The 15,158-nt window shown below is 33.9% G+C and overlaps 3 protein-coding genes and 1 pseudogene across 4 annotated transcripts; 3 read left to right on the top strand and 1 right to left on the bottom strand.

Moving 5' to 3' along the window:
- Window positions 1-77: 77 nt before the first annotated feature.
- On the top strand, window positions 78-862 carry LOC108809353 (probable NAD(P)H dehydrogenase subunit CRR3, chloroplastic). Its single transcript, XM_018581498.2, has 3 exons — window positions 78-344; window positions 420-556; window positions 645-862. Exons 1-3 carry the CDS (start codon window positions 106-108, stop codon window positions 767-769), a joined length of 501 nt encoding a protein of 166 aa, XP_018437000.1. The 5' UTR covers window positions 78-105; the 3' UTR covers window positions 770-862.
- A 668-nt stretch (window positions 863-1,530) lies between these two features.
- LOC108808006 (E3 ubiquitin-protein ligase RSL1-like) lies at window positions 1,531-3,326 on the bottom strand (annotated as a pseudogene).
- A 6,021-nt stretch (window positions 3,327-9,347) lies between these two features.
- On the top strand, window positions 9,348-12,711 carry LOC108813445 (putative clathrin assembly protein At2g01600). Of its 2 annotated transcripts, XM_018586002.2 has the most exons (15): window positions 9,349-9,605; window positions 9,698-9,767; window positions 9,843-9,940; window positions 10,021-10,159; window positions 10,276-10,403; window positions 10,494-10,586; window positions 10,674-10,724; window positions 10,813-10,878; window positions 10,978-11,043; window positions 11,130-11,210; window positions 11,306-11,386; window positions 11,474-11,665; window positions 11,765-11,843; window positions 11,928-12,043; window positions 12,140-12,711. In XM_018586002.2, exons 1-15 carry the CDS (start codon window positions 9,516-9,518, stop codon window positions 12,533-12,535), a joined length of 1,746 nt encoding a protein of 581 aa, XP_018441504.1. In that variant the 5' UTR covers window positions 9,349-9,515; the 3' UTR covers window positions 12,536-12,711. The 2 variants fall into 2 exon arrangements, with proteins under 2 accessions (XP_056845101.1, XP_018441504.1); XM_056989121.1 differs by having other exon boundaries at window positions 9,348-9,605; window positions 10,276-10,586.
- A 149-nt stretch (window positions 12,712-12,860) lies between these two features.
- On the top strand, window positions 12,861-13,874 carry LOC108813446 (HMG-Y-related protein A). Its single transcript, XM_018586003.2, has 2 exons — window positions 12,861-13,171; window positions 13,250-13,874. Exons 1-2 carry the CDS (start codon window positions 13,079-13,081, stop codon window positions 13,487-13,489), a joined length of 333 nt encoding a protein of 110 aa, XP_018441505.1. The 5' UTR covers window positions 12,861-13,078; the 3' UTR covers window positions 13,490-13,874.
- Window positions 13,875-15,158: the final 1,284 nt, after the last annotated feature.

The following is a 15,158-nucleotide window of genomic DNA, read 5'->3' as shown; positions in this document are numbered from 1 at the left end:
TGTAAAAACAAAAGGCAAAAAAATAATGAAATATTTCAAAGGATAATAACAATAATATAAAAAGTGTAGCCAAGCTTTGAAAACCACACAAGACAAGAAGAGGCAATGATGGTCTTATCCAGCAGCATCTTCTCCATGAGCAGAGCTTCAACGGCTATGGCGTCCCTAACCAATGACTCTCCATCACCCCTTCCATCGAAAGCTACAAAGAAACCGACAAGAATCAGCCAAAAGAACGGGAATGAAAATCAGCAACTATCACGGAAGCAACGGCGTGAGAAGAAGCCATCAATAGCTCAGATCGAGCGAGCATTTGGCGCTGGATCATATCGTGATTCTGAAGGGTACTACACATAAATTTGCAAAGTCTAGGACATGAAACTATATTTTGAAAGTTGTTTGTTGTTTTGTTCCGAAAGGGAAATGGATATGAATACAGTATTCGATGAGCTTCTTCTAGGCCATGCTAACAAATTCGAAGGAAAGCTGGAGAAGACGCTACGAGAGGTTGGCGAAATGTTTGTAGACCGAACAGAGTCTAAGCTTCGTTCATCCGGTAAGTTTAGTTTTCTTTTCTTGAAATGTGATTGTTGATAAAAGCTCTCTTCCTTCTTGTCATAATGGGATGATTGATAATGTTGCAGGGAAACCAGTTTTGATGTTTACACTTCAATGGATACTTCCTATATGGATTGTGTCTCTGCTTTTCGCTTGTGGAATCATCAAACTTCCCTTTAGCCTCCCATTACTTGATGACTTGATCATGTGATTGTACCTTAGACACCACATATTTACCATGATCACAATCACTTTTGTGTGTTAGCCCCATAATAATCTCAAAAGAAAGCGATTTCTGTGAACATTTTATTAACCATAGTTAGAAAAAATGTATTAATTAACACTATCCCGCAAGAGAAAAACGTCAAGAGGTATAATATTGCAGCTCTCTGCTTCAGATATAAAAAGTGTTTATTAAACGAATTATATTTACTATTACACCATCTCATTCTGTCTAATGTTCCACATGTCATACGGTTTACAAGTTATATTTACACAAATCCAAATCTATACCAAGTTTGGGGGTTTGATAGCAGCAAAACACAATCGACACTTGTAAGCAAAATCAACCTGTTACAGCGAAAAAGAAAGAAGAATAGTCCCTCACTCTCTATACTGATCTTGACGGGTCATCCCAGATTCAGATATAAAGCTCGCCATTTTAGGTTAGTTAGTGGTAGGTGGACAACATTTCTCACTCTAATTTTCCTTTCAATTGTGTATTATACCAATTAACCAGTTTCTATAGTTTCCAAAGCTCAAGGCTATCTATAATGGAAAACCAAATTACCAAATTGGGTGAATTTCATCTCCAATGAATCATTAAAATTTGCACTATCCCATTTGATTACACTAAAAGTTAAGTGACATTATTCTATCAAATTTGAAATTTGGTGTAGTATGAATAGTGTTATGAAAAAAATATATACTAGAAAAATAAATTGTTTTTAGAAAACCAAATTGTTTTGATAATCAGAATAATAACTTTTCTATACAAATATTAATTCCTTGAAACAACCTTTAAACCTCGATTATACTATTAGGATTTGATATGACCAACATATATAATTAATACCAACAAGAGAAGAAACAAGCAACAAAAACACGCTGCGCATGGTGGTGGCGCTGATTCCAGCTGCTGAGGCTGTGGTAGAAACACATGGCCACGCCCATGTGTGCAACTTCCATTGTTGGCTCCACATCGGTAGCAAAACTTATGTCCACATCTGCCACGAAAATGCAATGTTATATATTCTTATCAAGATTAAAATATATAAAACCGAAACTGGAAAGGAAATGATGTGATGTGATTAATTGATATGATACCTGCAAACTACGAGGACGCATCCTTCAGAAAGTTCAATCATGTGTTGGCATTTTTCGCACTGACGCCACAGTTTCTGATTTGCTAGGGCATGTAGCTTTATCTCGTTTTCTCTTAAATTTGGATGCATTATCTTGAAATCGTCGCATGACAAGTTATCATGCCATGGAAACTTGCAGTTGGTGCAGAAGGGCTCACCGCATTTTTTCGCAGCATCTCCTAACTGCAGTCTCTTTATTCAGTTTGAAAGCTCGGTTATGCGCATTAAAGCTGAGCACTTCGGGTTAGGGCAATAAACTCTTTCCTCAAAAGGAATCGAGTTCTCTCTGATCCTTCGTTGCCAAATCTCTCTTAGCTTAGGTGTCAAAAGATTGGCACATCTATTAAGAGTCAGTTCAGACTTGCAACGAAGACATGTCATCACACTTCCTTCCAGTAGCCTTACCTCTATGTGTCGTTTCACACACTCGGAACAAAACCAATGAAGACAGTGATCAACAGTAAATATCTGATCAGCATTGACATCATCATCTAAACATATAGCACAAGTCATTTTCCTGGCAGGCTTGGCTCGTCGAGGAGTATCCGTAGGCATGCTGATTTCAGAAACTATTATTTCCCTCGCTAGTTTATAAGCATATTTAATACTACATCGGGACACAAAAATTGTAAAGCTAGACGAAAACCGTTCCCTGATGCGTTGCACATCATTTACTAGCAAGGCCATATTATTCTCCTTTGGTACCAACCTTCCACTGATCTACACCCAAGCAAAAAAAAAAAGAATATGTAATCATTAAAATTATATACTATGTGATGTTGAGATTGATTGATAATTATTTTTTCTTACGATTGCTAAACTATTAAAACTACCAATACTTATCATAATCAGGTAATAATGAATGTTTGTTTGTATTAGGAGACCAGGATAACTTACTAAGTCGTGAGTTGGATGATTATCAATGTAAATTGTGATATGGTTGATCCCTAAATCCGCAGCTTTGGTTAGTCCTCGCTTCAATGCATTAAGCTCAGCTTGCAAAACAGTAATGTCGGAGCCATGAATTGGTCCCTTCATCTGAAACACGAGTTCATCTTCCTGCCCCAAAATTGCGACCCCAAATCCGGCTAACGAGTCCTTGTTTACCAAACCCTTGAAGTAAAGGCTGTACGTGTGATGACCAACGATTTTGCCGGAGTGTTTTTTCGATGAGGGTTTACCGGCGGGTGTTGGACCATCTATTGTAGGGAATTTATTGATCATGTTCTTCTGCTACCGCAAGATTGTTAGAATTTGTGATATGCAATAGAAAGTATTGAATTTTCTCTCAGAATAACAATTAGAAGAAAGACTCAATTTGTTATTGTGAAAGCTCGTATATTAAAACTGTTGATCAAACTTGTTATGGTGTGCTATGTATATATATATATAGCTCAAACCTTAACATTATCGCTAAAAGAAAATTAAATATTTTATAAAATAAAAACTCACTAATTGAGTAATTTTCTTTTTTAGTATCAAAACATAACTTTTTTTTTATAAGTCAGGTTTTCGGCACATGTTTTGCTAAACTCATATTCTTCCTTGTCGTATGTTTTCTTTGTGTTGGCCACCATATTTACATTCTTCAATGTTTGCATCTCTGATAGAAAACCAAGCTGCTGGTGACATTCCAACAAAGATCGCTCTTAGAAGATCCTTAATTGTGTATTTTCTTTGTTTAGCTAAGGATTTCCAAGTTACACTTTATATGACTGGTGTGTCCATCGTGAGAATATTGACTAGAATCCAAAGTTATAATTCAACAATATCTTTGGATAATTAATATTTTATTTTTATCTTTATCTCAGGAAACATTTATAGCTAACAAATAACAATATCCCAAAAGTTAGAACTGAGCAAAATAATAACTACTAGATTTTGACCCGTGCGTCCGCACAGTATTAATTTTCTGTTTTACTATTTATATATTTATACTAAATGATGTATTTATACTATTTGATCGTTTTATATTGACTAAGTTAAGGGGTAGGTATTTGGGTACCCACTCGAATTCGGTTAAAATCTATTAGGTTTGAGATTTTCGAGTTTAAAGATTCCAACTATATTCAGGTATTTATAAATTTTGGTTCTGATTCGATTCAGATCTTTATGGATTCGAATAACCCATTAATTTTTTTAAAAAAAATTCAAAATTTATATATACTTTAAATTTTCCTAAATCTAAAAATAAAAATAATATAACATATAAATTTGAGTAATTGTAGCCAAAGTGTCTAAATTAAAAATTAAAAACATGTTTAACTTGAATATTTGGATGGTATATATATATATATATATATATATATATATATATATATATATATTTAAGTATTTTTGGTGTTTTCATTATTGTTTATCTAATTTAGATGTTTTCTTTTAACTATTTTTTATATTTCAAATATTTTATACAAATTTAAAATAGTTTATATCTTGGATATTAACTCTAACAATAGCTAACGTATTCAAGTATATAAATATGATTCATATACATTTGAATATCCGAAATATTGCGTTCGGATCAGGTTTGATTATGGTTCTCTAAATACCAAAATGGTAAATCCGTTTGAATATTTATCCAGTTTTGGTTCAAATTTGCTAATACTTTTTATTTCAGATTTGTTAAATGAAGAGTTGATATTACAATTTTCATGAATTATTTGTCTAATAAAAATGTATTTTTTTGAAGCTGATAAAAATAAATACTTTTGAAATTGATGAAATGGAGAAGTGAATGGAGTGTATTTAATTCAAATTTAATTTAGGAAAACACATTAATCTAAGTGGAAAAGACAAAACATTAAAATAGATAGTATTATTTAATTTTCAGTGGCAAGGTACTGTAAATAAGTGTGAAAATTAAGAGGCATTTTTAAATGGTACTTCTCTTTTAATAATCTAGATGATAAATCATTTTTATAAATGTTATTTTCTGTTTTATTAGAACTGTAGAAAATATTTTGATTTTGATTTAAAAGTGAAAACTGAACACTTATTTTTGTTTGGTGTGTTAACTTACATATTTTTAGATAATATACCTTTCATATAAAAAGTTATACAAATTTTGGAAATTGTATGTGTAAGTTTTATAAAAGGTATTTAAGTTATTTTCATTTCTTATTACTCCTATCAATTAATGTATTTTTTGTCAACCTATCAACTAATGTATATTATAGTGTGTTTGTGAAGAATACTAAAATGCATTAAAATATTGATATATTTTATATTAGTATAATAATATTTTGATTTATGATTTTATTAGATTTTCTTGTGCGAACAAAAAGATTCGGAGCCTTTTACATTTATAGTAGAATTAAACTTCAGAAAACCAAATTAAACATTAACCATGTTATAAATATTTTTAGGAAGTCGAATATTGTTAAAAGATTGCAATCTTTAATTCCCTTGTTATACAACAACAATATCATAGATATTAGGAATGTTTTGTGGAAGTAATGAATATTGTAATTTATCTATTATTTAAACCAAACTTTACTTTAGGTTCGTTATACTTAACAAAATATCTTTAAAAAATTTATGCATTAACACGCCTAAAACATATGATATAATACCTATAGTTTAAACGTGAAGTCAGTCCACCTCTAATAATAAATTGACATGGTTAAAAAGATAAATCTAAACACACAAACCAAACACCAATTCCATGGAACATTAACACAATAGATAAAAAGCTCGACTAACCATTAATAAATTATTTAATTTGTTCACACAAGTTTTTGGTATAAGAAAAATAACCAACAGTGCTATTACTTTATTTTACATTACATATGCAATAAACTTCAAGCCATAGTTATTTACACAGAGTATGATCAAATCATAGTGAAGATAACATATTGTGAATTTATGATTCTATTCCAAGTTTATTTGAAGTACTTCAAATGGTACTATAAATTATTTGAAGTTTGACATCATTTCGAGAATTTCAATGTATATGCAGTAGAAGACAAAAAAGATTTACTAAAAACTTTAATGAGGAATAAATGAATCGGTTTAGTTTCCAATTAAAAAAAGACGGCATTTAAGGTTGTTTAGGAAATATTCAAAATCACAGTTTTTTAAATCAGTGGCATGGAATAGTAATTATTTAGAAAAACTTAGGGTTAATTCTAATTTGTACTTCATTTTTAATAGATTAGATATTGAACTAAAATAGTAAAAAAAGTATTTTAACCAAAATAAATAGAAAAAATATTTCCAAGATTATGATTTTAAATATTACATATATTTATTATTACATATAATTAAACTAAAATTAATTGTAAGCAAATAAAAAATCTAAAAATTCACAAAATATTTAAAATATAATTTAATTTTATAAAAAAAATTCATTTTTGTGTGTAGGAAACACCTAATATCCAAAAATTAGGACTGAGAAAAATATACATAAATTTGATTTTATTTATTATTTATTTTGAACATACAAAAAGATCTACCTATCTGTAACTAAATATTTTTAGGAACAGATTTTGGTATGATCAGTTATATGCATATATATTTTATTTAAATAATATATAATATATAATATATTTAATAATATATAATATATTTAAATAGTTATATGTATAAATTATATATTTATTATATTTTATTTAACTTTACAATATTTTTAAATATTAAACTGATTATTTTAGCTATTAGAGTTTTAAAAGTAAATAATTTTACATTTTATATTAAATATTATTAATTATATTATTTTAATCCTTTTTTGTAAGTATCAAGTCGGTTATCCGGTTAAAATTATAAAATTTTCCGAATATTCATACCGAATATATACAGATAGCTACAGATTGGATCAGATCAAATTGAATAATTATTCAGACAAAACAAATAGAATTACAAATAATTCAAAAACCCTGATATTCGTTCCCAGCCCTACTGAGAATAGAAGAAAGGCTTTAGCCGTGGAATAACTCAATAAACTTCATCAGTTCTGTGAGATATATTTCTCCATTCTTTATGAAACTAATCTGTTTTCAGTGGAAAAAACAATCTATTTTCTATGTTTCCTCTCTTGGTCTTCCTTCTACTAAATCAACGATAAATCTGGTTGCTGAACTTCATATTTTTTCCATCAATGTTGATTTTAATTTTCAAAATAACAAACATAACTTTTACTCATAAAAAAGAAACGTTGCTTTTTAACAAAATATCCCACTACTGTTCGTTATCAATCTAACGCATTCGTTAAAGATATGAAGTCCACGTTTTATATTTGGTTTTATTTTATCTGTAACCAGTAGTTTTTCGGGCTGCACACGGGATTATGTATCATATGTTACTCATTAACTTAATAGATTGTACGGCTATATGTTGTTTGCAGATTTGCAGTACGTATGATAGTATATGAGCATTGTTTTGGGAGAGTGGTTGTTGTGTCCTGTTGTTGATGTTGTGTCTCTGGATTTATCAACCAGTCGTCGGGGGAAAAATCAGTTTGTAGTATCGGTGGTGTAATAGAAACAGAATTATCAATTCCTGGAAATTTATCTTCCATGAAAACAACATCACGACTAATGATGAACTCATTTGTCTCCAAATCATACAAACGCCATGCTTTCTTGCCGAAGAGGTAACCAATAAACAAGCATCGCCGACTCCTAGTTGCGAACTTATCTCTGTCTCTTGGTCGCTGATAGGCGTAACAGAGACAACCAAAAACCTGCAGTTGCTCATATATAGGCGGATGTCCATGTAAAACTTCATAGGGAGTTTTTCCCTTAAGAACATTAGTTGGTGTCCGATTGATCATGTGAGCTGCAGCCAAGATATTTTCTCCCCAGAATTCAATAGGCAAGCTAGACTGAAACAAACAAACTTGAGCCACATTAAGTATATGTCGTTTGCTAAGGAAAGAAAATATTATATATTGAGAGAGGAGAATTTGCGGTGTACGTTTGAGTCTGTACGGAGTCGAGTTTACCAAGTTTGTCATTGCACGTTTATCAACGGGGGACAAAATCCCTTTGATTTGAAAATGGATCGGACACAGAATCATGTTTGTTGTTGGCTGTCAGTCCGTTGCTGAAGAAGAGAGTTCCGTTAACTATTAGAAAGAGGGTTTCGTTAACTATTAGAGATAAAGTACTTTATCTCCAATATTAACAGGACATGATATATATCAAACTTGAAATACTCTGAAGTTTGCATTTTGTAGGTTTGTTTTTCGTTTTCGGTATTTAGTTTAGCTTTTAGGTTTTCAAGGCGTTGATGTGTGTTTTGTTTGAATATTGGTAGCAGATTGTTCAAAGGGAACTAGTTAATTTGTGTTTGATTCGCAGAATTGGTTAATATGGCAGGGTTGAGAATGTAGTGAGTGTTTGTGCCGTCGGAGGTGCGTATTACTTGTTTCGTGAGCTGAGCTGATATTGGCATCTCCATAATGTAAATGGCTTAATGCTTTTTGATAATCAAAGACATTGTGAGCATTGTTTCTCCAACATGAGTTCGGATAAGATCTCAGCCTCTGTGGACCTTTTTTTTTTTGCCTCTGTGGACTTTGTAAGTCAGTTACACATAAGTTAGTTATGGAATTCTTCACTATTAATCTTTTTAACCTTTTTAAAATATTTTTAATTTTTAATAATACTATTCACCACCCGAAATACTAAAATAATGCATTTTACTACTTTTTATTAATCATAGATAGATTAATTTTATTAATTAGTTTTAACTTATAGTTAAAATGAATATATCATAAATTTTTATTTATATTTTCTCATTACTAAAACACTAAAAGATTATTGTATTTATAATTTAGTTAATAATGTAGTTAAATGAGTATTATCAGTTGCATTAAATTGTAACAAAATAAAAGTGTCTAATACTTTTAATAAAATAAATAAATAAATAAGTATATAAATTAATTTTTAAAAAAATATCTATAAAAATAAACAGAAAATAAAATTACAAAATCTTTAGAAACAAATATAAAACTAAATGTGATAAATATAAGAATAAATAATCAGTGTATTAAATTATCAAAACAACAAGTTAATAATATAAAATATTATTTTGGTCTATAATACAGTGTGATGGTTGGAGATAAAATAAAATAAAATTGAACACCGAAACATTAAATTTTGTGTAATTTTAACTGTTGGAATGGCTTAAATGTATTTACTAGTATTATAGGTACACATGGCTTTCAAAAGGGTTGTACAAACAGATTATAATCCAGAGGAGCAGATTCGATACTTATTAGTTAGGTCATCATTAGTACTGTCAGAATTTCCAGATACATATATCATTACCATTTATGCTCTGCGTGAACTTTAATCATCAAAATCCTATTTAACAAATAAAAATTTGATTATGAACGTATTAATGCACTTTATTTTCTGGTAGATCACATAAATATTAATTTTATTAATAAAACTATATAATAAAACCAACATAAATTCCTTCTTTAAATAAAAAGAAAACAGAAAAAAAAAAGAGAAAACGGAATACAATCGCGTCTCCTTCTTCACTTTGCTTTCTCTGTGAATTTTTCCCTGAGGTTGAAGATTGAGACACGTAATCTCCAGATTCATCGGGAGAGTGAAGAGATCTGAACGAGTCTCGCCTGATCCGATGGGAACGATGCAGACATGGCGTAAAGCTTATGGAGCCCTAAAAGACACCACCAAAGTCGGCCTTGTCCGCGTCAACAGCGATTACGCCGTACCCTCTCTTTCCCCCAATTTGATTAAATCTTTAATCTTTCATAAGAATATCTCTGAAAGATTCGATTTTTATTTTTCTTTTAAAAATAGGATTTAGACGTTGCCATCGTCAAAGCCACCAACCACGTCGAGTGTCCTCCCAAAGATCGTCATCTCAGAAGTGAGTGATTCTGATTACTCGTAGAACCCTTAGATCTGCTTGTTTCATTAAAATATCATTTCTTTATTGCTGCAGAGATATTTGCTGCAACAGTAGTGACTCGTGCTCGAGCAGATGTTGCTTATTGCATTCACGCCCTTTCTCGCCGCTTGCATAAAACTAGAAACTGGACGGTACCCATCAACTCTCTCCTCGTTGAGATTGTGTTCGAGTGAAAAAGCTTATTGCTTTATGTGTTGTGTTGCTTCAATAGGTTGCACTGAAGACGCTTATTGTGATTCATCGGCTTCTAAGGGAAGGAGATCCGACGTTTAGGGAGGAGCTACTTAATTTTTCGCAGAGAGGGAGGATTCTGCAGCTTTCTAATTTCAAGGATGATTCAAGTCCTATTGGTGAGTTTTGTGGAGTTCAGTGTATGGTTTTGGATCTAGAGAGGTTCTTAAAAGAGTGTGTTTTTGTTTCTCTCTCTCTCTCTCTCTCTCTCTCTCTCTCTCTCTCTCTCTCACAGCTTGGGATTGTTCAGCTTGGGTACGTACTTATGCATTGTTTCTTGAGGAACGGCTTGAGTGCTTCAAGGTTTTGAAATATGATACTGAGGCTGAGCGTCTTCCAAAGGCTACCCCAGGGCAGGATAAGGTATTATTAAACTTGGAGCTTTGTCTTGTGTTTTGGCATCTCTTTTTTTTTGTTCTGATGGTTTTGATTTTATGTGTTGTGGATTGGCAGGGGTATAGTAGAACCAGGGATTTAGATGGGGAAGAAATCTTGGTGCAGTTGCCAGCTTTGCAGCAGCTTCTCTATCGTCTCATTGGTTGCAGGGTATTTTTTTCTCTTTTAATCTTATTTGTTTGTGGTATTAAGTTGTGACTGCATTTGCTGATCAATGAACCGTCTTGCTCCGTTCAGCCGGAAGGTGCTGCTAACCACAACCATGTTATACAATATGCACTTGCTCTGGTACGTGATAATGATCATGGTCATCTAATTAAAATTTTCACAACTGTCGACAGTTGTTTATGCTCTTTTTGTGATGAAATGATTTTAGGTGTTAAAGGAGAGTTTTAAAGTCTATTGTGCTATCAATGATGGAATTATCAATCTCATTGACAAGGTAGGTCTAGTTTGTGTGTTTGCAATCATACTGATCATGTATCTCTCTATCTTGTTTCCTTTCTCCCTACTCATTTTTTTTTCATTTATTTGATTGCAGTTCTTTGAAATGCCAAAACACGAAGCCATCAGTTCCCTTGAAATATACAAGCGTGCTGGTCAACAGGTGATGTGGTTGGACTGTTCTGTCCGCCTAAACTTCACTTGCACAGTCTCTTTCTAGTCTAACGAGGGATAATGTAATTCTTTCAGGCTCGTAGCCTTTCTGAATTCTATGAAGCCTGCAAAGGATTGGAACTCGCAAGGAATTTTCAGTTTCCTGTACTAAGAGAGGTCTCAGATGAGGATTTTTTTTCTCTAAGTTAAACTGAAAATGGTTGCTTGCAGCTCTTACTCACCACAGCTCTTTTATTTTTATTTTCTCGTAGCCCCCACAATCTTTTCTGAGTACAATGGAGGAGTATATCAAAGAAGCCCCACGTGCCGTCGATGCCCCAGCTGAGCCACTGGTATATGCATATTCTCTTATATTAGTGATCCAAGTATTCTGGTGTTTTGGCCTCTTTCTAATGTCTAATGAAGTTGTCTATATTTAGCTTCTAACTTATAGGCCGGATGATGGACTTCCTGACGAAGATGCTGAACCGTCTCATGTAGAACGTGAAGTTGTGTTGCCTTCAGATGATGTTGTTCTTGTATCTGAAGAGACTGAACCTTCTCCCCCGCCTCCTCCTCCTCCTTCAGCCAACACTCAGTCTCAGAACATCATTGATACAGATGATCTACTGGTGAAACTCCTATTAATTTTTACTTTATGACTGTTCATTTCAGTTTTCCTCTGCTATTTCTTAACCATCAATGTTCTCTTTGTTTAATTTTCAACACAGGGTCTGAACACTGGTGGTCCTGATGCATCAGCGATTGAGAACCAAAACGCACTTGCTTTAGCCATAATCTCAACTGATGGTGAGCTTCTTGTTATTACCATCTTCAATTACATTGCCAATTAAATACTTTTTTTCCACTTGGCTCATCTCTGTTCGTTTCTAGGTAACCCTTCAACGCCTCGGTTTGGTCACGCAAACGATTATGACCCTTCAGGATGGGAGCTTGCCCTGGTAACAACACCAAGCAACGATATCTCTGCAGCCACCGATAGGCAATTGGTAAGAAGCATTCTTCTCTTTTCTTTATATCCTTTTTGTTGGCTAATAATAATCTCTTCCAGTAACCATTAATGTTGTGTGCATGAAAATGTATAGGGTGGAGGCTTAGACACGCTTACACTAAACAGTCTATACGATGATGGAGCCTACATAGCCTCCCAACGTCCTGTCTACGGTGCACCAGCTCCCAACCCATTTGAGGTTCATCATGACCCTTTTGCATCGTCCAATGGCAATCCAGCAGCTCAGCAGTCAGCTGTCAACAACCCTTTTGGTGCTTACCAGCCAACGTATCATCATCAGCCGCAGCAGCAACTACAGCTAGCACTCCCAAACCCCACAGCCAATAATAATTACAGTAATAATCCATTCGGTGATTTTGGGGAATTCCCGGTTAACCCGGTTTCACAGCAGCCAAATACGAGCGGGTTTGGTGATTTCGCGGTTAACCAACACAATAATAACCCGTTCCGCAGCACTGGTCTGCTTTGATTTGTATCTTCATTTGTGAGTAATATAGAATCCACTTGATGTGTTAAAAAAAAAAAGATTAAAAAAAAAAAGAGTAGAATCCACTTTGTTTGGTTTGATCTCTCTGTTCTGGGATATATGCATATATAAGTAAATCTCTTTATTTGCATTCTTAAAATATTTCTATTTTTATCTTCCGTAAATTTATGCCACAACCCGGATATGACGTGTCTTGAGGTTTCTCATTTTCTTTTTTCCCTTGCTCCATTAACTATCTGACACGTGTTGAATTTTTAAAGTTTTAAATGTGGGGTAATTCGTAAATCACAAAAGTTATCAGTAATCAACTTCAGACCTGTCCAAGCCACAGGTTACCCCGAATAGAGCTTGACAAGTGATGAGGTCAGCAATACTGCGGGAAAATATTTCTCAACCGTTAGATCTATGTTCGTAAATTTTGAACCTAACCGTCCGATCAGCTTTCCAATGACAAAACATTTAAAAAACAATGAAATCTCTTAAATCCCACCCAGCTTCTCTGCTACACTGTCCGAAGTCGTGACGATGGAGAACGTGCTTGATCTTCAACAAACTCCAAAGGAGGAGCATCCTCCGCAGATACAAGAGCTTCCCTTCTATCTCCTACCGTACCCTCAGGTATTGTCTAACTTCACCGGCCCAGATCTTTGAACTTGTTTCTTCGTTAGATCTGAAACGTGTTTTTTTTTTTTTCAGATGATAATGGAAGCGATTGAAGCGTCGAAGGGATGCAGCAAAACGGCGATTTTAAAGCACATCGAGACAACACAGACACATTTACCACCGTCTCACCTGACGCTTCTCGACTACCATCTCAACCAGATGAAACACTCAGGGCAGCTCGTGTTTGTGAAAAACAATTACACGAAGCCGGTTCAAAAGCCGAAACCTCAGGGAGATTCAAGCCACGTGGCGGCGGTCACGACGTCTCAATAGGTGGTTTATTCGCTGAGGCTTAGAGGTCGTCTTCCTCTTAGCTTGACGGAGGAGAAAGCAAAGGTACCGCCGAGTGTTTCCGGGAGACCACGAGGACGACCACCTAAGAAGAAGCCGAAGATGGTTCAAGAAGGCGATGACGGAGAGAAACCTCAGGGAGATATATTTGTTCGTCGAGGGCGTGGAAGACCACCGAAAATGAAATTGCTCTCCAGCTTGCTTGCAGAATTAGCTTAGATTACAAACTTTTGTGTGTAATTTTGAATTTTGGGGGTTGAGTAGAGAAAAAATGACGTTTGGACAATGTAATTGGACTTTGCATGTTTTGTTCATGTATAAAGTTTGCGTATTTAATCTTTTATCCTCTTCTTGCTGAAAAGAAAAATTTGATTTTGTAAAAAGGATTGGATGATGGAGAAATTAATTAAGAAACGTCATTTCAGAACTAGAGTTTTACAAATGATAGTAAACAGTAAACATACTTGATGATCCCTATCTGGAGTAGTGAAACAATACACGGTTGGCTTAATGACTTTTTTTGTCGTCCATTTCTTAATGTATGATTCAAACCGATATGACGTTTCTCGATTATTTTTCATACTCAGTTGATTATTCGAAACGTGTCTTTATAAATTTTCAAAATATGGGGGTAATGCCGTAATTTCCGAAAAGTTATCAGTTATCGTCTCCAGCCAGGTCAGCAATCCTGTGGGACAATAGTTCTCAACCGTTAGATAAAGCGTTCGTAATACTCGAACACTAACCGTCTGATCAACTCTCCATAACAAAACTTTTTTTTATATAATTTAAATAGCATTCACTCTTTCCTCACACTGTGTGTTAACGTGACGACGATGAAAAACGGCGTTAATCTTCAACAAACTCCAACGGAGGAGGAGCATCCGCCGCAGTTACAAGACCTTCCCTTCTCTCTCCCACCGTACTCTCAGGTAACTTCACCGTCTCAGATCTCCTCGAAGTTGTGTTTCCTCGGTAGATCTGAACCGTTTTTTTTTATTTTTGTGAACTTCAGATGATCATGGAAGCGATCGAAGCGTCAAACGGATGCAACAAAACGGATGCAACAAAAGTATAGTTAAATACTATATACAATCTCTTTGAAATAACAATATCCAAACATGTATAAAAAGCCTTGCAAGTTCCAATGGTCTTAACATCTTTTCTCACAACCAACCAGTAGCATCCTCTTTCATATGTACACAAGTACCGGCGTGTAGTGAACAAACCAGTGTGGATTTGACTCGGTGCAATCTCGTGAACAAAAGAGACGTCGTTTTTTACTTTTCTTTTGGTTTGTTAGGACTTGAGTAAGTGGACTCATTAACTGAAATTCCGCACAACAGAAAATATATGAAATGAGATGATAACCATATAAATCAAGTAAAAAAGGCTCTGGCAGCCATGGATTAGGTTTGCCGCTTGCAGATAGTCTGGAGAAGATGAAGGGTTAGTGACCATTGTGCCATTCTTTACCAGGAAATTAATAAAAAAGAAAAAATAATAACATGTTTTAATACTCGAACCTGATAAGTCATATGGAGGAATTTCTATGAAGTAATTCATTCAAAAGCACAAAATTTAATGGAGTATGTGGTGTTAGAAATCCTCCTTCTGCTATAGTATTATATTACTAGTGGTTTGTCCACAT

Source organism: Raphanus sativus, chromosome 6 (assembly GCF_000801105.2).
Source record: "Raphanus sativus cultivar WK10039 chromosome 6, ASM80110v3, whole genome shotgun sequence".
In the NCBI taxonomy this organism is placed as follows: Eukaryota; Viridiplantae; Streptophyta; class Magnoliopsida; order Brassicales; family Brassicaceae; genus Raphanus; species Raphanus sativus.
This window is presented reverse-complemented; position numbering and strand designations above follow the sequence as displayed.

What these genes read in the sequence shown, in the direction of transcription:
- LOC108809353 (XM_018581498.2), top strand. Translation starts at nt 106, where the DNA reads ATGATGGTCTTATCCAGCAGCATCTTCTCCATGAGCAGAGCTTCAACG. An exon ending in TCATATCGTGATTCTGAAGG is followed by an intron (nt 345 to 419) that starts GTACTACACATA and finishes TTGTTCCGAAAG; the next exon opens with GGAAATGGATATGAATACAG. An exon ending in GTCTAAGCTTCGTTCATCCG is followed by an intron (nt 557 to 644) that starts GTAAGTTTAGTT and finishes ATAATGTTGCAG; the next exon opens with GGAAACCAGTTTTGATGTTT.
- LOC108813445 (XM_056989121.1), top strand. Translation starts at nt 9,516, where the DNA reads ATGGGAACGATGCAGACATGGCGTAAAGCTTATGGAGCCCTAAAAGAC. An exon ending in AGTTTCCTGTACTAAGAGAG is followed by an intron (nt 11,211 to 11,305) that starts GTCTCAGATGAG and finishes ATTTTCTCGTAG; the next exon opens with CCCCCACAATCTTTTCTGAG. An exon ending in ATGCCCCAGCTGAGCCACTG is followed by an intron (nt 11,387 to 11,473) that starts GTATATGCATAT and finishes GTCTATATTTAG; the next exon opens with CTTCTAACTTATAGGCCGGA.
- LOC108813446 (XM_018586003.2), top strand. Translation starts at nt 13,079, where the DNA reads ATGGAGAACGTGCTTGATCTTCAACAAACTCCAAAGGAGGAGCATCCT. An exon ending in ATCTCCTACCGTACCCTCAG is followed by an intron (nt 13,172 to 13,249) that starts GTATTGTCTAAC and finishes TTTTTTTTTCAG; the next exon opens with ATGATAATGGAAGCGATTGA.